Genomic DNA, 21,534 nt, shown 5'->3' with positions numbered 1-21,534 from the left:
ATCATATTCGAAGTTCAAAGCCGAATTTCGAGAAAAATATCCCGGTTCACCAGTAGTAAATGAATCAGAAATGTCAAGTTAGTAACCAGTTTTCTTGAAGCAGGTACAGTTCGTGACAAAAGTCACACGTTTGTGTGTGTATGCATGTTAAACTCCAAAGCAACTAACACTATGACACGTCAGTAAGTATATTATGCTTGTAAATTGTATATGTTCTGCAGTCGATTTGTCTGTTTTGCTGGGCTTCAGGGAGATAAAACCATGCAACCCTCGCTTAAGACCCAATAACTCAAAGATGTTGTTAAAAACGCCGATAAAAATTCCTGGCATCATTGACGGGATTCGAACTCAGGCCCTCCTCACCCTATCCAGTCTGAGGAAGACTGGTGATTATGTCCACTGTACTACCCACAAGGGTGCCATAGAATGTCCAAACATTATGAAAGGTGTCATCAAATGTGATAAAAATAATCTGTGCATGTATATTCAAGACAAAGTTGGCATTTTCAACATCAGTTATATTTTTATAATTACTTACTATCAATCTGATATTGTTATTTATTTTAATATCAATAATCTGATATTAAAATAAATTTTATTTACTTAGGTTGAGAAAATTTTGAATCATTCTTTGCTATACCCAAAATAATTCAAACAGGATTTAGCCGTATTATGAAACAGTAAAAAAAAAATAATAATAAACCATTTTGTTCTTTTTTTTGTCAGCTCAGATATTAAAAATTTTCTCCGATTATAATTCCAAATGCTTCTGCTATTATTTACATTTATTCTGTATCCTATACGTATCTATTTAAAATAAACGTGTATTTAACTTTGTATCATTAAGGTTTCATCCTTTTTTTCACACATATTTACTTAAATGTTGTGAAAAATCATTGATCATTTTAGCAGTAGTAGTGGCATGTGATGTAAGAAAGCAAGTGTATGAGCTTAGGCAGCATCAACCAAAAGAAAAAAAAAGAAATTTACACGACCATTCCCTCTAAATGTTTGTCCATTTCCTCCTTAAATTTATTCCAGTTTGTTCCAGCAATTAACCACCCGCTGGCTAAAGGCAAATTTCCGCACATCTATTCTACATCTGTCTTTCCTCAATTTGTTCGATTGTCAATTGAGGAAAGACAGATGTAGTCCCCTCAGGTTCGTAATCTGAGCAAGTGGAAGAATTCCATCAGAATTCAGCGTGCTCAACCCATTCAAAGCCTTATACACCTCAATCAGATCACCGCGCAGGTGCCTAGTCTCCAGCCACTGCAATTTGCAGATTGTTGTTGTTGTTGTGTTTAACGACACATAGGCTGCTAGGGCCATATTGTGTCTTTCTAATGGTGAATATGGAATATTAGCTTAATTGTGATAACTATATTTTATGATATATTCCTATACGATTTAGGAAAGTAAATAGTTCTTTTTGATTAAAATCATCTCCCAGAATCTGTAATAAATTTATTGATGACTGCGTATTAGAAATTGACTTAAAGATGTCTAAGCGGATGGTTTGAAAGTGGGGACAGTCCACTAAGAAATGTCGAATGGTCAGTTGTACTTGACATGATGTACATTGGGGAGCGCTGTCATTAGTTAATAGATACAGGTGAGTGAGATGAGTGTGCTCAATCCTTAGCCTTCCTAAAATTATTTCATCTTGCCTGTTTTTTCTGAAGCTGGATTATCACAGCTTTGGTTCCGGTTTTATTTGGTGGAGTTTATTTCCTGGATAACCTTTCCAGATTAATAACCAGCTGTTATAACATGCTTTACGGATAATGCGTTTGTAATCTGTATATGGAACTTGAAAAGTCTGCGAAATACTGGTTTCTGGTTGTTTGGCTGCATGATCTGCTCTTTCATTGCCGGCTATTCCAGAATGTCCTGGGATCCAGCAGAATGTAACAGTTTGGTTCAATTCCTTACAGGCAAGTAACTTAGACTGAATCTGTTTTATTACAGGGTGAGAGGAGTTGGTATTAGTATTTATGGCAGAGACAGCACTGAGTGAGTTGGTGTATATTAAAGCTGACGGAATTAGATGTTCAATAATGTGAGCTAAGTTTATAGCATAGAGCTCAGCAGTGAAGATACAGCATTCTATTGGCAATGAGACAGAAGTGCTAAATGATGGGAAGATTGCAGCAGCACCTACTTGGGTCTCGGTTTTTGATCCATCTGTATAGATTTCACATGTGCTTGAATTAGAAAGAGTGTAAGTTGCATGTAACTGTGCGATATTGGAAGGAGACAGCGTGTTTTCCCCACTGTTGAAAGTAGTCATCATATATTGCACAGATATTTTTCCAGGGTGGATCTGGTGGTGTTTTGTCCTGAAATATATTGTTGATTTCTATGTTCCATGATTGAGCCAGTTCCTTAAATCTAAGTGGAGCAGGTCGGTTTTCATTAGGTTTACTGATGTAAAATGACTCGCATTCAGTATTGTAGAGACATCTCCAACTAGGATGAGAGGGCAGACTACGGATTTTTGCGGCATACATCAGAAGTAATGATTTTCTGCGAAAATGTAAGGGAGGTTCATGAGCTTCGATGTACAGGCTCTGAACCGGGGAGGTTCTGAATGCGCCTAGAGAGACTCTCAAAGCACAGTGCTGGATGGTGTTTAGTCGTTCTAAAGTACTTTTCCTGCAATTTGCAGAACTTAAGCCTCTCTTGGTAAGAGGATCCCTTCATTCCCCTCACCAATCTTGTTGCCCTTCTCTGTACATGTTCAAGCAAATCTACATCCCTCCTAAAATGAGGCCTCCAGACCTGCACGCAGTACTCAAGGCGTGGCCTGTTAGTTAGCTATTTGGCTTTTAGGAGTATTAGCAACTAAGGCCATATTGCTCGGGAATATGCGGTGGTCATTCCCCGACCTTTCCGCATCCTTCGTATTTGGTGGTCACGGGCTCGAACCCCGACCTAATCAAGAAGCGTGTGCTACGCACTGCTGCTCCTTCCCACCTGGCTACGGAGGCGCCTAGGCGTGGCCTGACGATTGCCTTATACAGAAGGACAATCACCTCCTTTTCCCTGCTAGCAAAATTCCTATATATCATTGACAAAACCCCATGACCTGCCCTGGCAGCCTGTCTGCATTGCTCAGAAAACTTCATATCTGACTGCACAATTACTCCCAGGTCTTTTTCATTTTCTACCACCTTAAGTGTAGTACCACACAGTTGGTACGTTTCTCTGGGGTTATTTCTACCATTTACATTTCCTTTACCTCAAAATTTAATTAATTACCCTTTACCAGGGGTCACAGAAATTTTGGCTGTAGGAGAGGAACATACATTCCACGTAGGATCGAGCTGATGATTTTGTACAATTCAGACCAGCATACCGCAAAGCAACAAATAATTGTGCAAATTACGTTAAATAGTTGTCTTTAAAAACTGCTTGCAGATCCACTAACAACAACATTAGAGCTCTACGCTAAACGAACCACGAGAAAAGGGCATTACTGGTTTCTGTATCAGAGAGAGAGGAAATAGCAATTAAAACTACCACTATCTAACTGCAAGCGACTGTTGGTGAACTCTGTGCCATAACCGGCAAGCTCGATAAATGTGGTGATCGATTTGGCCTTACGCTTACATCTCGCCAATTAACAACCATTAAAATGTGCTTTAACTACCTCGTGCTGAAATCGCTGCAGACGACAATTAATAACGGAAAAAATTCCGGGCAGGACGTCACCCTACCGCGAGGACACCAGGAATGTCTTGCAGCGTCACGCGACCAGCTAGCAAAAAGGCAAGAACCTATTTAAAGTTGGTAGCAAAATGGCCTTAATTTTCTCTCGCCAGTTCGGAGTAGCAGCGCGTGAAACGCTGTAAATTACTGGGGGGAACACACGAATGCCACGTTCTTAAATGACTCAGAAAGCTAAATTGTTAAAATTCCATAAAACATCTCTGTTCGGATGCGCTTAGAAACACAGCACACCGGTGACACTAAAGTTTTAGTACCAACAGCCCATCTCTGTTGGTGAAGTCCCGGTTGATAAAATGGCTACTTCGATGTCCTCTTATTTTCCTCAAGTCAGCTTGTGTGGTGATTTACTCTTTCAATAAAGTGACAGTGAGTCATAGCTACCCGAAGCACCCATTTATAGTGCTCTCGTCCGTAAATTTTTCGGTTTACGAACTCGAATGAAACAAAGTGATGGCGACTTCAATCTTTGCTCTTTTTATGATCCATTACTGCGCAGATAAACCATCGTTGTCCGTTGAAACCAAAAAAAATTGTTTTCTATTTTAAGTGGGCGTTGGAATGTATGATCTTCAGAGATGATTCCGCCACTGAAAAATATTTGAAGATTAGTTTACAAAGGATTTTATTTTACGAAAAGGTCAATTTACTTCATAAAAAGGTATACAGAGTGACCAGAATGATTACCGAGAACTGATGCAAAATGATCTTCACTGGTAAAGTATCTTGGCCGAACCCGCCGAAACTATCCAGTCTCTACGGGAGGAACTTTTATTGGCTTTTTTTTGCAATGGACTCAGTCCATCTCGAGCGAGAAGTGCATCGTTTTTTATCCTTCTGCAATTTTTAATCCCAAAATAAGGAAAATTTGCCATACAGTTTACAAACACCATACACCGATGTCGTAGCGCCAGTGACGTTTACTCTAAGGTTACCCAAATCAATCCTGTATATCAACGTGTACTGTTTGGAAGTGTACGCGTTGTTTGTGACCTTCTTGCAGTTTTGCTGAACAAAAGCAGCACCAGTAGAATCAGTTCAGAATACAAACCACACAAGATATAAACTTTGTGTTAATACAGTACGATTTGACTCATTTATATATTCGATTCAGATTTATTTTCCGTGATTATCTCTCATAGGAAATGTATTCAATTAAGAACCATTTGATTCTTAATTGAATACATTGACTACTACTGCAGCACAATGGTAAGTATAATAGAACAAATTGGACAATTGGCTACATAAGAACATTGGGATCCCGTTTTCATTAATGGAATACATTTTTCTCGATTTCATAAAAATATTTTGCAGATCACTTAGAATTTCTGGCGGCACACAGCTGTAAGATGCTGTAGAATCTTTAGCATAATTTGTCTACTCTGATATGAACGACTGTCCTAACAGTTACCTGCTTTCCTTAACTTGTAAGACTGTTCTGAGCAAATGCCTTCTTCATCTGACGTAGTTATGGCAAATTTATCGTGTCGAAATTGAGTTATTTTATTTAAGCGAATACGACATGATCAATCCAATAGTTTCGGGACGTATCTAGAGCAGCTATTCGGATATTTCAAAGCACACGTATGACGGAAAAACCATTTTTCCCATCTTTGAGATAAATCTTTGATCTACATGAACAGGTTTAAACTTCAGTCTTTAAAGACTACGTGTAGTTATCTGCATGAGTGAGGTCTTCGAACCCTAGAGCAACAGACTGATGGCACTATGAAACCATGGCTGTTTATAGGAAAAGAAGTTTCAGAGTGAGACAAACCGTTTGGGTCCTCAAAAACCTTCAATATTCAAATAAAACACCAAAAATACATTGAAAAACCTATTTTACGTTTCAGAATTTTAGTTTTATAATTCTATTACAGATGAGCAGTCAAAACATTTAATGTAATCACACACTGTCCAGAGTTCTCATGCATGACCCAAAGTAGGTCACGCTCAAGAACTCTAATCGCTCTAAGCGATCCCCTATTGCTTAAACACACACCTTTTTTTTTATTTTATGGTTTTATTTCTACAGTATGTATTTCATATATATTTTTAAACCCTCACTTTGCACTTCCTTAAGGCCGTGCCCTAAGCAGGCTAGTAAAGAAACTATAAACGTTTACAATTTGGTAATTTTTATTTTGAAGGAAATTTTCTTAACGGTTTAATCAATTAACTGGGATGCCGTTGTTTTACGATCTTTCACTAATGCACTTTTTGTTTCTAAAGATCAGAGGAAAGAAACAGTAAGTCCAACAGAGTCCAGTCCAAGATCTTCGGACATCCATCTCATTCCTCAGCGTTCCTTATCTTTAGCGGGTAAACCACAAGGGAGGTGGTCCATGACGACATCATCTCGCTCGGTTTCATTACCCTCTGTCCAGCCAATGGTTTCTAGTCTCGCCGGATCAATTTTCACTTTGAATGGCAACTCAGGAGACCCCGAATGCAGTAAGACAGTCAGTCTGGCTCCAGTAAAAGGTGCAAAGTCACCATCAGGTGAGCCTCATTTCCTTTTATTTCCACTCTTTGATGCGCTCCAGTGCACGCAGATTCTTATCAAGAGTTTAACATGACTTTAAGCATGCTTTAGAGGTTAAACTCCTGATAGCATTTCCTCCTTACGTACATCACACTGATGTATGGAGGGAGTGAGGAATAAATCAAATAATTTATTTTTCATTTATACGTCAAAAATCAAATTACTTATTATTTGATTTTTGAGTTTTGACGAATAAGCGTTTGTATAAATATTCAAGTTATTGTAGTAGTTTCACAAATATTAATATGATAATTGAATTAAAAAAATACTTTGAATATTGTCTGAGCTATTTCTTTTGTTCAGTCATGTATTTCGCAACTTTCTTTTACTTGCATTTAAATTTCTATATTTCAACATTACGGCCAGGCAAGAAAAATACTAATTTGTACCAAGACAATTTAATAACTCACATTTCTAACAGTACTAACGATTGAAACTTGCTCCTAAAAGATGTTCGACTGGTTATGCAAGGTCTGCAAACATAGGATGGAATTATGTCACCGGATGACTCTCTAACATCAATTTTCAAAGATACCTTCGCCATACATAGCGCATTTACATATTTCCTAGACATAAATTAGACAATTTGAATTAAAAAATACCAGAGGAAAGTGTGAAGTTCAGTCTCAAAGTAATATGTCAACCTGTTTATGAAATCCTCACAGAATGCTCGAAGATCTTGTTTCTATATTTTTCAGTATTCAAGGTACCTCCCTCAAAGGTAGTTGTTGTTGTTATTTAGCTTAACGACACAAGGGCTACTGAGGCCAAATTGTGTCTGTTCATAGTTTATTTAGTCGAAATATAGCACTGTTGGTGTTAAATTAAATACTCCTATATAGTCCAATACGTTTTAAAAATATTACAAGTTCATTTATGTTTGCTTCATTTCCCAGGATATGAGTTAAATCATGTGAGAGGTTCAACCTAGAGACTGACTGAAAAGTGTTTGACCGTATGGTTGAATATAGGGGACAATCGAAGAGGAAATGCCTAACAGTAAGTTGACTGTCACAGGATGAACACTGGGGTGGATCTTCTCCCAGTAGCAGGAACAGATGAGTATGATGAGTGTGTCCAATTCTGAGTCTTGCCAGTACTACTTCCTCTCGTCTGTTTTGTCGAAAGCCTGAGAGCCACAGCTTTGGTTCTTGCTTTATCTGGTAAAGTTTATTGTTGGTGTTACTTTTCCAGATCTGTGACCAATTGTCGTAACTTGCTTTGCGAATAACAGGCTTATAATCAGTGTAAGGAACCTGAAGATGTTCTGGGCCAGCTGGATGAGGATTTTTAGCTGCAAGATCCGCACTTTCATTTCCCGGAATACCAGAATGGCCAGGGATCCAGCAAAAACTGATTGATTGATTAGACACACTGCAGGAAAATAGCTGAGAATGAATGTGTTTCAAGGTAGGATGAGAAGATGAAAAATTCTTCCTTATGGCAGAAACAGCACTGAGCGAGTCAGTGTAAATTATGACAGGTGAGATGGAAAGTTCAATAATTTTACTGAGTGCTAATTTGATGGCATATAATTCGGCTGTAAAGACGCTGCAGACTAATGGTAGTGAAGCTGTAACCGTTAGAGAAGGAAAAACTGCAGCTGCACCAACCGCAGTAGCTGTTTTGGATCCGTCAGTATAGACTTTACAGGCATGGGAGTTCAGAGTAGTGTGAGCTAAGTGCAACTGCCTGATATTAAAGGAAGGTACAGTATTCTTTCCCCACTCCAAAAAATGTGTATCGTGGGAGGAAGAAACGTATGTCCAAGGTGGAACAGGAGCAGTTGTGTTCTGAAAAATATCGCTTAAATTGATATTCCAACTCTGAGAAAGCTCTTTAATCCTTAGTGAAGCAGGTCTGTTTTCATTTGGCTTGCTGTCATATGTCAAATCCCACCGAGTATTATAAAGATACTCCCAACTGGGGTGAGATGGAAGACTCTGGATCTTAGCAGCATAGTGGAGCAATAATGATTTCCTACGAAGATGTAATGGAGGATCGTGTGCTTCGATATAGAGACTCTGGATTGGAGAAGTCTTAAAAGCGCCCAACGCAGTCCTGAGAGCACTGTGCTGGACAATATTTAGACGTTGTAAAGTAGTGCTCCTGGCAGAGTCATACACCGGACAACAATAATCTAGCCGTGACCGGATTAAAGTTCTATAAAGGTGCAATAGTGTATACCGATCAGCGCCCCATGACATAGCCGAGACTGATCGCAGTATATTCAGATGCTTTAGACATGTATTTCTTAAATGAGAGATGTGAGCTTGAAAATTCAGCTTGCTATCTAATATCACTCCAAGGAATTTAATGGTACTTACAAGCGGGATTGGAATATTGTTTATTTGTAATTCCGGATCGGGATGGAGAGTTCGTTTCTTGCAAAAGTGGGTGAGAGTGCATTTCTTTTCTGATAGTTTGTAGCCATTCCGTGAAGTCCACGATTGTATTTTGGTAATGGCAAGTTGGAGCTGCCGTTCGATGGTGTTCATACTTTGAGATCGACAAGAAATTGTAAGGTCATCTGCGTACATGTAAGTTTCAACAGTTTTTGGGATGTCTCGTGTTATGCTGCTAACTCGGATTGAAAATAGTGTTGGACTAAGTATCGATCCCTGCGGGACTCCTTCTTCCTGAATGTGAGATGCAGAGAGTACATTTTTATATCGGACCTGAAAAGAACGCATTTGCAGAAATTTTGAATTATTTTCGGCAAATGGCCCCTAAGCCCCAAGTGGTAAAGGTCCATAATAATCCCATGACGCCATGTAGTGTCAAATGCCTTTTCAAGATCTAGGTTGACCATGACAAGATGTTGTTTCATGACAAAGGCATTGCGGATATGAGATTCGGCTTTGATAAGCACGTCCAGCGTTGATCTATTCTTCCGAAAGCCATACTGATGATCTGGAAGGAGATTTTGTGACTCCAGGATGTAAGTAAGCCTAGTGTGAACCATTCTTTCGAAAGCTTTACCCAGGCAGCTCGTAAGAAATATTGGCCTATAGTTTTCAACACAGGAATGATCTTTTCCTGGTTTTGGTAAAGCAATAATGAAAGAATGACGCCAGGAAGAAGGATAGGCATTTTCGGAGAATATCCGATTATAAAAGATTAACATGGTACTCAAATCTTCTTGAATTAAATGTTTCAGCATAACATAATGAACTCCATCTGGGCCTGCAGCACTGTTTGAAGATCTGTTTAACGATTCTTGAAGTTCTATGAATGTAAAGGGTTGGTTGTACGGGAAAGAACGGTTCGTGAAAAAGTTGATTTTATATCGTTCTGCACTAGTTTTGATGTTCTGAAATGTGGACCCATAGGAGGCAGAAGCAGAGATTGTAGCAAATGATTCAGCAAGTGCATTAGCAACTTCTTCAGCTGTAGATAGGTCTTTCCCTTTCCAATGAAGTATTGGAGAGGGCATACGAGCGAATTTCCCATTTAGTGCCTGTATTTTTTTCCAAATGAGGCGTGTGTCGGTGTCTTTTGTGATTGTTGAGGCAAAAGCGATCCACGAGTCTCGTTTCGCTTTCCGTCTAATCTGCCTTGCTTTTGCTTTAAACCTTTTATAAGCAATGAGGTTATTAGTGGTGAGATTCTTACGGAAATTATTCCAAGCTCGGTTTTTTTCCTGTTTGGCAGTGAAGCAATCTGCATTCCACCAGTGATTTCGGTGATTGTGATATGTCTTGGATTTTGGAATGTAAGTATTTGCTGCAGTCAGAATCTGATTGGTGATGTAAGTATTTACATCATCAATAGGTTCTTTTTTAACGTAAGATCTGTCTAGAAGTATTTGAGCAGAATAGCCATCCCAGTTCGCCTTTTTAAACTTCCAAGAGGATCGTTTATCAGGATTTGGTGTTACTCCTGTTTGTAAGGAGCAAATGATCGGAAAGTGGTCACTGCTAAAAGGATCAGTTAATACAGACCATGTCATGATTGGAAAGATGGAAGGTGAGCAAACTGACAAGTCAATTTGAGAAGTAGATCCTGTAGGTAGGTGGATGTAGGTAGGAGATCCAGAGTTTAATAAATTTAGGTCATTATTATATATAAATTCCTCGATCAACTTGCCTCTTCTGTCCATTGTAGCTGATCCCCACAATGGATGGTGGCCATTAAAGTCACCGAAAAGACAAATTGGAGTTGGAAGTTGTGCGATGAGGTTGTCAAGTTCTGATTGGGCCAGTGATAGAGATGGTGGAATGTAAATCGAAACAATGGTAACTGAAATACCAACTGCAATCCGAGCTGCCACAGCTTCTAGGCTGGTTCTTAATTGGATCGGTCTGGACGGTATGTTAGTATTTACAAGAATGGCTACTCCTCCACGGGCAGGAGACTCTGGGCTTCTGTCTCGTCTATATATCATAAAATTTGAGAATTTCGGCGAAACTTGGGGTGACAAGAATGTTTCCTGTAGGCATATACCTATGGGGTTAAACTGAGAGATTAAATCTCTTATGTCATCCGAATGGCTGCTTAGTCCTCTACAATTCCACTGTATGATGTTAGGCATTATTTTGGTTTGGCTGAAGATGATTCATCTGACTGTTTTTTATGTGCAGGGCATTTTTTTCGGTCTTTTTTTGGGAATAATGGACGTCCAGTATCCATAGTGTCATTGGCATGGAGTTCTAGAATAGGGTCTTCATCATTTTGGTGTATATCCACTTCCATAGTGTTGGTTGGTGGATCAGTTTCCTTAGAGTCTTTATTGGGTTTCAATCTTTCTGCATAATTTGAGACTGTCACAGTATCAGTTGGGATACTAATTGGGGTGTTGGTGGCATGGCTGGTTTTTGTTTTAGAATTTTCTTTTCCAGTGGTTGATAAGGTTGTTTTAACCCAATTAGCTAGCGAGACGTTGGGCGGTATTGAGACATCTGTTTGAATTGCAGTTGTATGAAAACTGCGAGTTCGAGAGGCATATGATGGACTTGGCATGGTCAACATTATTTGTCTGCGTGCCTCAGCATATGTGACTTTATGTTCTACTTTGTATTTTTGGATTGTCCTACCTGTTTTCCACATCTCACATGATTTAGAAAAGGCGGGGTGATTGCCTTTGCAGTTGGGGCAAATGGGAATTGCGGCTGGACAATCTGCCTGCGTATGATCTTTTGCTCCACAAATAGGACAGATGGCGTCACCTCTGCATGCCTGCTGTGAATGGCCATATTTTTGGCATTTGAAACAGCGAAGAGGATTTGGGATGTATGGACGAATTCGACAATTTAAATATCCAGCTTTTACTGAGGAAGGCAAATCAGGAGTACTAAAAGTTAAAATGATGGAACGAGTTGGAATGAGATTTCCATCTTTTTTTGTCATAATTCTTTTAGCAGCGATTACCTTTTGATGGCTAAGTTCTTGGACTAATTCCTCCTCAGACACTGTAATTAAGTCCCATTCTGTGATGACTCCTTTAGATGAATTTAAGGTATTGTGAGGAGTGACAGACACTGGTAATCCACCAAATGTAGTTGTTTTTAATAGCCACTCAGAATGTTTGGATGTGGCTGTTTCAACCAGGAGATCTCCTGATTGTAGTCGCTTCACCATTTTTGGTGATCCTGCAATAGATTCTAGATGTCTTTGAATCATAAATGGTGATAACTTGCCCACGGGCTGCGTGGACAGAGAGTGTATCACAAGAAAATTAGGGATGTCTGGACGCTGTGCTTCAGTTCGAAGCCTTTTTGGTTGATTAATATCATGAGAGGATTCATGTCTTGAGCTTGAAGGCTCTAAGGGTGGAAAATTGTTTGAATCCATGATAGCTCCTTTTGGCCCTGGGGGTTTATCTTTACCGCCCAGGTTTCCGGCCCCGCCACGGGGAGGCAGGAGCAGTGCCACGAGGTGACCAAGCGGCTGAGTTAGTAAGTTAGTACTAATAGAAAAAAACAGAAAGGTGGTTTCCCTTTCTGGGCTTCTGCCTACTTCTTGTAGTGCGAGAGAGCTACTATGCAATAGAAATCAAGAAAACGGTTTTTCAAACTAAAATAGAAACTGTTCGCTCAAATGTTCTCTGTAGAAAAACGCTTTGGAAAACGCACTAGAATCGCTTGGCCACGGAACGCTTGGCACCCGGGGCCCCTCAAAGGTAGAGATAATTGTAGGTGTTCATTGTGATGCCATGGTAGCAAAAGGACATGTACATGTTCTGTGCTCTCTTCAGATAAGAACATATCCAGAATTAACGTCAAGTTGAATCACAATTCATCTATGAAGGGACATAAGTGTATTCGCTCCTGAGAACATATTGCCTGCATCAAAACCTTGAACGTATCTTCACATTTCATTGTTAGGGCCAAACAGCGATCATTTTTTTTAGAATGCTACTCTTGGCTGACCTTGAAATTTCTTCCGAGACATACTCTCTGTCTCCTGGCTGTGAGGACTTGAAATTACCACTCTTGACAAGTTTAAATTGCCTTAGCCTGCGATTGTTCTGCTATCATTCTTCCAACAGCAAGTTGAGGTGGCCAAAGTTGCTCAATATGTGTAATGTATTCTTGAATTAATCTTTTGCAGAAGACAAGCACATTTGGAGTTCCAAAAATATCGCATAGATGGACTAACCCATTAATATTTCTAGTTAATAGCAATGTGAACGTGCATGTGTGTGTGACCAAAATGTTTACTCTAGTTTTGCGTGCTACATGTATTTTCTGTTGCAGGTATCGAAAACTTGGCTTTCAAGTGCTGACATCCATTTTCCCACTCGTGATAACCTGAGTCATCAATGGTGACAATCATAGTGCAGTAGACATGGGTGCACTCAGGCGATTGTCTCAAAAGAAACGACTCGCTCCCGATGTCTCCAGGAACGCTATTAGCCGCTCTCTGTGCAGCTGTATGTAAAGATAAGTGTTTAGACAACCCGTGTCTCTCTCTCTCTGTGGTCATTCTCAGGACTGATATTAAAACAGAATTTATTTCCCCCTTCCCTGTCGCTCGAGCTCGCGATGCGCTCCTGCCCTACTGAAAAGGTATTTTTGGTTGACGAAGTTATAATGTCTTTACGAACTCTGTTCTGTTAGTGTTGATTCAGATGGTGTTAATAAAGCTTACTTTGTAACAGTTACTGTCTTTATTTGTTTATTTAGATAAGAAACTCCACAGAAAAGCACATCGTGTCATTTTAATTTCAGATTCATTAACTTTGGAAACTCTTTAGCGCCTCAAGCCTCCATGACTTATTCCACAAAAGATTTCGAAGCTTGTTTTAAGCATCGTGAGGTTTTATAACAAGAAACACTTTTTATTTATTTTCTTATTTTTCCACAACAGAAAATTCGATTTTTAGAATGTACATTATTTATAGATACAATCCACTGACGCATCCTGATTTTCAGCTGCAATAATACGACTTCCACCTTGTTGGCTGAATGGTAATGTACGTGGTATGCATTGGAATGAAATGACGTGTTTCTATCATGTTTTGATGAAATCGCGCCTTGAGTCTCGAATCATAAATACGCATGATAACATAACAAGCCTTTCCTTTTATTAGCACGACTGGAATTCATGTAACGTTCGTTGTCACTTGAATCTAACAAGATTTTCTTTTCAGTGCACGTATCTATAAATTGTGCTGTTTCACAGCTCATAGGAATAGTGTTTTTTTTAGAGGCACATTATCTACCAGGAAAATGCGTTGTCATATAAGAAATGCGAAAAAATTTCAGTACTGTAACTTCTTTACTCCATTACCACCCGACAGTTCCTTGTAGCCTAATCAAGTTCAGTCTCAATCTTGGGTACGTTGATTATTCGCTAAAATATTTCTCTATCAAGTTTCCTTCAATAACAGTATTTGCTAAAAAAAATTAGAGCCGAATTTACCCTATCGATGGCAGCAAATAACACCGCCACCAGTAGCATGATGGAGATAATTATGCCCAAGTTCTGTTTCCTCAATGCATATTATATCGGCTTGTTCATTGTCCACTATCGGCTTAAGGCACGCATCCTGAACAGTTAAAATGAGCAGAATTTTATTCATTAGGCTGTTTATCAGCAACATGGGGTTCTCAGCTGTGTCCGACTCACCAACGTAAATGCGAGTCACGTGATTTATAATAGTTGGGTTTTTGCATGTCTAGATTTTGATGGGTAGCCGTCAGTGCGTTCGCCAAATAGGGTCCATAAATGAGGTGCGATGGCTGCCACTGTAGTTAGAATCAATTAATGTATCTTTATCCTGGAAAACGTGTATAATTTTAGCTTTGTAGTGTGTGAAGTAAGGATAGTGAGGCCACTCTGAGGGATAATAGAATGAATTCATTTCGATCTGTCACAGGAATTACATTTTAAATTGGTGGGTGGATATAAGAATAGCAAAGTGTATTAAGTTTATTTTATATATAAAGCTCCATAACCTGTTGAACAACGAAAAAAAGTAGTTTTTTTAGTAAATTGGAGTGTTAAATTGCTCCAAATACAATGCTTCCAATGTATATGGCTCTAATATGAACTTGCTTCGAGAATTTTGAATTTTTCATTGGACCCACCATACACTGTAATTGCAAAGTAAACTGCAGATGAATTGAAAGTAATAAGGAATCAAATATAAAGCGAAAAGCAAGCTAACGTATTCTAATGGAATAAACAAGAAGATTCATTGTTTCGAATCTGGAAGTTTGGTGGCGGTCTGCAAATAGTCTTGATCTCTGTGTCCCATAAAACTATATAGCGATTGCTGGAAAATAATTCCAACAATTTTGTTTATTCTTTGCGACACCTGTGGCATTTCTTAGAGTGCTAAGAATATAAGATTAATTTATTAGCAGATGTAAAAAAAATATTTAATTTTTATGTTCAACCAGTACATTTAACAATCATACGCTCGTAAATTGATTAAAATATCGGGATAGCATTCAAATGCAACTTATTTCCATCGTATTTAGAATACATGGTTTTCTCTTAAAATCATCAGAATAGGAAGCCATTATTTGGAATTTTATCTGGAATTGATTAAGAAAAATAAATAAAATTAAAGAACTATAAAGTAAACTCCGTATAGATTTAGATAACGAACCTCACGGTAAATAAATCATATAGCTTTAATGTGTAGGAGTTAAAATGTATCCTGCATGCATTAAAGATATATTTTCATAGTCTTCATGATGAATTTGCACTACTTCTTGCTAAAATTTAAAAAAATAATAATAGAACAAAACGATTTCTATATTTATAGAACGTTGGCAAAAGTTGTACAGGAACGATTTGAACACTGAATATATTCAGCATCCTGCATTTTAATAGTCCACGAACGGAATATAACCCACAGTTTGCGATTATTCAGAAAAGAGAGTCAGAGAGCGACAACAGCTGCAGATAAAGATTAGATTCCTGAGGAGTATGCAAAAGAGGGTTATTACTGTAATCGCTGCCAAAGAAGGACCAACTGGCCATTAAATGCATTCTGTAGTAAATCAGTTTATATTACAGACGTGAAGCGCTTACGAATTAAAATAAGAAAAAGACCACCTATGTATTTTTTACAGATTTTCTCCCTACAGACCCATATCTGTCCTTATTAAAAACTATTGAAATACAGCAAACTATATTCTTTTCATTTTTATGGACCCTTAAATATCATTAATAAAAAAAGTATTCTTGGTTCCATATTCCTGCTAAACAGCCATATGACTGGATGGATGAACCAGGAATAATTTTTATTTCCGTCTCGTGGTGTGTGCTGTGTTTATTTCCCCTTATAGCAGAAGGTAAAATACTTTAGAAGAGAATATTTAGGTCGTTCAAGATGTGCTGGAAATTTAATTTCGTGTTGAAAATTCAACACGAAATTCTAATTGTTACTTCCTATGGTTTTTACCCCTTCGTTCATTTCATAGATTCCCTTCAGGAGTACACTTCAACTTAGACCCTCCCCAAGGTGTTCAGTTATTAAGATTTGCATCGTCTAATCCGTTCTTCATATATATTACGAAATCTTTATTGCAATAATGATAATAATACAATATAATAATAAATAGAGAATATCGATAAACATGTACAACTCAGACTCAAAGTACAATACAATTATATACATCACATAGAATATATATATATATATACAGTAATATAAAATAGGCAATGATCTTTGCACTTGAACAGAAGTAGTAAGTTCATCATTACTCACTGGAATACTGAAAAGTTAGTAAGCCATCTTCATATCAGATGGTATTGTTGGTTTGTGGCATTAAGACGAGCTTCGAGGAGAAGAATCAGGGACAGTGAAGTAAAATTCAAGGATGCAGCGTCTGTATTCCCTGTCACAAGCAAAATTATTAAGGTCAGCATCCAAAGACTGGGCACGCGAGAGTAGCTGAAAAGGCAGAAACCTATCGGATAAGTGGAGAAGGGTGAGATTTTTAGTGTTTAACGGAACCAGGGGTTCCCCCCCATCTCCGCGTAGTATACATTGTGGTGTGATACAGAACAGAGGTTAAAAAGTGTATGGATATTGTGCTGTGTAATGTTTTGTACCGTTGTTCATCTGGCCTTTTAGCCGTTAGGCCCCTAATGAGACCTGCCGTTGCCCACACTAAGCCCCATGGAAGCAGACCAGCTACACCAATATTTTAGATATTTACTCTGGCAGGTCCTGCCACCTAATTTTCTGGGATTTCAGTGGCTAGGACCTAAAAATAAAAAGGGGAGGGACGCTATTAATTAGGTCAGGCCGAGAGAGATAATGCTGGGTAGTTAAAATTTTTGTGTGGGGGCTTGTGTAGTTTTGACAAGGGGCAAACGCTAGTAGTGAGATAGCTAGAGAGGGAAGGGAGACTGAAGACTGGGGGGTGAGAGATAGAAGTATGGGGACAATTAATAAGACGTCCCAAGAATATCAGTGAGGCAGGCCCATGCCTCACCAGGCGAAGAGTGGGGTGACGGGGAGGGGAGGAGACAGTACCCAGTCTTCCCCCTAGGAAGGGGAAAGATAAGGGAAACTCACAAGAGAGTGAGGTACAGATCGCCAATAGCGCCAGCATTAGAGTCCATATCAGTTGTCGGAGTTCCGCTGTGAGTCATTCATGGGGAAAGCCCCGTCCGGTGAGGTTGTCTTGATGTTGGTAGTTTTTGGTCCACTCAAGGTCCAATTTGCGTGACTGGCCGGGTTATACGTTGTCCAGCCAGGGAGTGAAATGTCCCAAATTTAGAATTCCTGTGTGTTATCACTTCTTCATATAGTTAGAGTTGTTTTTAGTTGGTACCGTGAATAGCAATCAACGTTTTTCTTCTGGAGAAAAAGTCCTGGGCGAAGCGTGAGAGCGCTCTGTAGACTTCCTCCGTTTCGAGTAAGTGCGACTCTTGATTCAGCGGCGTGTTTCTTGTCCTTGTTATTAGGAGGCATCGCAGGTCTTCATAGTGTTCACATCGGTGCATTAGATGATCCTATGTCTCCACCTGAGTTGGAGCCGCTCTGAGGGAAGAATGAGGGACTCTCCAAGAATGATGGTGCCGAAATCTCGCCAACGATCATCTTGACAGTCGCGATAAGGCGTTTTACTCTAATCAGCGTGGGGGAGACTGCGAATTTGTATCAAACTGGACATCGTATGGATATAGGTTAACTCCTTTCGTCAGGTCATTGTTTGAACCCTCTGCAGAAGCGGTATGTCGTTTTTATTAGGTACGGTCTCTAGACCTAAATACAATGTTCCAAATACGGGCTCACCATCATGTGCTACAGAGGGACAGTAACATTAGTAACATTACTTTAAAAGTTTCTGGGCGATATTGCTCAGGAATTAAACATCCCCAAGTCGACAATTCGCTGAAGAAATGGAAGGAGGCGGCAGTCTGAAAACACCAGAAAAGCATATAATGATTGACAGGATCGGTTACCAGACCCAGAGAATCGGAGTGTTTGGCGTTGCACGTTGCCATAGATATGCAGATTTTTCCACCATAGGTAAAGAGAGATTGCTGCCACTAATCTTCAAGGAGTTCTGTACTGAACCTGTGGATCAATGAAAATTTGTCCCGAGGAGGAAGGATGAACCATGCTACATACTCTAAGTCTGATGGACTTAATTTGGCTACGTAGAATGCTTACTAGGTACGTTGTCCACAACTGTAAATTTTTGAGTTGGAGGAGTCATTATCTGAGGGTGTTTTTGTTGTATTGCTATGGTTGATTGCAATGCATGAAACGACGAATGCTGCGGCCTGCATTGATGTTAGCACAGGAAAACTTGTAAATATCTTCACAACATGAGAACTGCATGCCATGAATCTCCACAGAGTTAAAATTGGACAGTTCTGGGAGTACACTGCGAAATTTTGTGGAAACGGCTCTTACACTTTCCAATGCGACAAACTGCATGGCAAAAAACAAGGACTGTGCATGTGTGGTTTGTGAAGAATAACATCAAAACATTGGAGCGGACAGTACAAGGCATGATCTCAACTCAATTGAATGTGTTTGGGACGAACCGGAACGCAGAATTAGAGCTAAGCTAAGTAGTATTAGTTTGCGGAGCTCACCAACGTTGTGCAAGGCTTTCTACTAGAATTTAGTAGAAAGCCTTGCACAACGCACTGAGGTATTACAGCCAAAAGTGGGCAGCACACTATTAATGTGTTTGAATAAATGCACGTTTCGTTCGTAGAAAGTGTTCCATGGCTTTTTACAGGATATTGTAGACAGATGTAAGGTCACATACAGCAGCAGAGAAGGATGTTAAAAATTGTCAACTTGTCAATGTTCTAACATTAATCAATTAATTTAATGAGTCGACTGGGACTGTGTTCTACAAGCGAATGACTTGCGCACAGTTTTGAAGTCATTAATCACTGCAACCAAAAAACTTCGACCTCTGATCTCATTCGAGAAGTATTGATAGCGGAGTAGGCTCCTTGAGAAACCTGTAATGGCATGGCGTGATTCATGCTGTTCTGATCAGTAACATTTGTTCATTCATTTGATCGGTATAGTGGGGAAGATGTTTCAGCAGCAGTTAATGCAGCTGAAAGAAGACCTCTTTCCCCACAGAAGGGAAAGTGGTCTTTGGTGGGATTAAATGCATCATTTATAAGAATTTGCCAGTCACAGGGGCAATCAGGTTCCTCAGCTTTCACGAAGTTTTATTGGACTGAACTCATATATTTCAGGAGAGCAGTACTTGACACACTGCCACCCTCTTCCAGTGTGTTTTGTTACTACTGGTGTTACATACTGCCAGCTAAGGAACTGGTTTCATACCTTGATTCATTCAGTGGTCTTTCATTAGTTTTGACGGGAATTGTATTTGCTCTGAAAAGATTGGTGGAATGCAAATTCTTTCTTAGACTCTAGCCAGTCCATTTAAAGCAGCAGTTCCAAACCTTTTGTCACTCGAGTCAATTAAAAGATGCTATATTTTCAGTCATATAGCAATGACAACTCTGAGAACAACTTCTTTCACCTTTGTGTATTATGTCCATAAATTGCGTGTGTTCTCTGGTTGATTTTCCTGTTTTGTGGTACGAATAACCAGTTTCCTGGATTAAAAAAAAACAACTTTGTTATCCTTACCTGAGACTAGCTAGCATAGACACGGAGCGAAAAAACACCCCATTAAAGTCCCCCACGTCATTGATTTGATCCGAATCAAAAAAAACACCTTTTCCGCTCAGCGTGGGAACAGAGGCGGTTATAAATACTGTGGTACCTGCTAGGACTATATTTTGACATCAAAGACCGCGAACTTAATGAAGTATTTTCTAATCTTGCGGTACACGTAAAGAATTTTTCGGGAAACACTGGTTTTAAATTTCTGCTCTATAGAGTTGTTCTGAGTAAAATAATTAAAGTACAAAAGTCACAGTGAATTTCGATATAAACCTTTTAATAATCAAACAGCTTATTGTCTGATTGCTATAAATTTTTAACGATTACAATCTTTTATAAGTTTAAATAACTGCAAAGTCAAAAATTTTTTTTTTTTTTTTTTTCATTATAGAAAATAAAAAAAGAATTCATCTTTGCATAAGAACAGTGTCCAACTCAGTTGTTCAAATTCTGACTGTGAGACATGCAGATCCGAATACAGAATATTGAAAACGTGGTGTTCAAATGCACTTGATATATGCCGAATCTGTTTACATATTTTGAAATATTCTTCTTTAAATATGAATTAAAACTGATTTATAACTTGGAAAGCAAACATATTTAAAAAAAACTAAATATGGTAAACACCAAGACAAGATGATTCACATAATTTAATCTTTTATCAATTTCGTTTTTTTCACCACGATGTGGCCTGATATGTCAGTCTCGAACGAGGGCGTATGATTTCTTCTCTAGAAACTCTTTTTTCAATCCAAGCAAAGCAGAACACACCAGCGATACGAGACATGAGATATCATATAAATAGCTTAGTATGGTAAGATAAACTGCTAGACCCGGGGGATCTAATTAATAAAAAAAAAATAAATTTCTGTCAATAATTACTAGGCTGTTTGTCCTACATGGAAATTAAGAATCAGAAAATAGCAAAGGTGGATTGTTTTTAACTTGTTCAGAGGCAACTACAGCTCCGAGATGTCCACACATTGTGAATGGAGTGCCTTCTTTGGTCCATTTTTCTGTTAGCTCAACGGAACACTATTTCCGAGAAACCTGTGTAAAGCTCTACTAAAACCAAATAATTTAGCCACAGTGTGAAATGCGTAAGATTTAACCTCCCGTGCTTAGAAGAACAGTGTGCTTGTAACCATGGCGAACTATACGAGAGAAAAACAGCGAACAAGAATAGAACTTTTGGGTCCTACCAGAACATTAGTGAATCGGTAACACAATATGGAGGACCGTCTGGAGAATTTAAATGGACTAGCCTATTACTAGTAATTTGTGGAAATGAGTTGCTAGCTTTTAATAAGAAGAGCTTCATGGCCTATCGTTTTCGTTAGGCTTTGTTTTCGAAAAAGAAATCAATATCAGCCAGTTCACAAGAGGCACATTTGTCGAAATCAGTGCAGTGCAAGTGTCTCTAAGGGGATAAAGGAAGAGATTAAACAGATGCCGGTGAACAGCGTATGAAAAATGTGAAAAATGTACCATCAATGAGCAGTGCATGAAGAAAGTTGAGGGAAACTGGATCCTTGGACAAGTATCGCACTGTGAACGTGTCGTATGAAAGCGAAATACAGATTCGCCTTGGTTTTTCGTGAATGTCGATAGCAGTTGCTAGAATCATGTAATGTAGAATGAATAATCCCGTTTTGAACTTAACCATCCACAG

General features: G+C 38.9%; 1 protein-coding gene across 2 annotated transcripts in view; it reads left to right on the top strand.

The window, feature by feature from the left end:
• Positions 1-13,380, top strand: part of LOC150089640 (uncharacterized) — a 109,188-nt gene extending 95,808 nt beyond the window's left edge. For both annotated transcript variants that reach the window (XM_090368703.1, XM_090368704.1), the window contains exons 5-6: positions 5,965-6,234; positions 12,976-13,380. In XM_090368703.1, coding sequence (XP_090224829.1) covers positions 5,965-6,234; positions 12,976-13,004 — 299 coding nt within the window. In that variant the 3' untranslated portion in view covers positions 13,005-13,380. The remainder of the gene's footprint in view (positions 1-5,964; positions 6,235-12,975) is intronic.
• The last annotated feature ends 8,154 nt before the right edge of the window (positions 13,381-21,534 follow it).

Source organism: Mastigoproctus giganteus, chromosome 2, assembly GCF_048544385.1.
Source record: "Mastigoproctus giganteus isolate SK-2022 chromosome 2, ASM4854438v1, whole genome shotgun sequence".
Classification (NCBI taxonomy): domain Eukaryota; kingdom Metazoa; phylum Arthropoda; class Arachnida; order Uropygi; family Thelyphonidae; genus Mastigoproctus; species Mastigoproctus giganteus.
The sequence above is the reverse complement of the archived record's forward strand: the minus strand, read 5'-3'. Positions and strand labels throughout refer to the sequence as shown.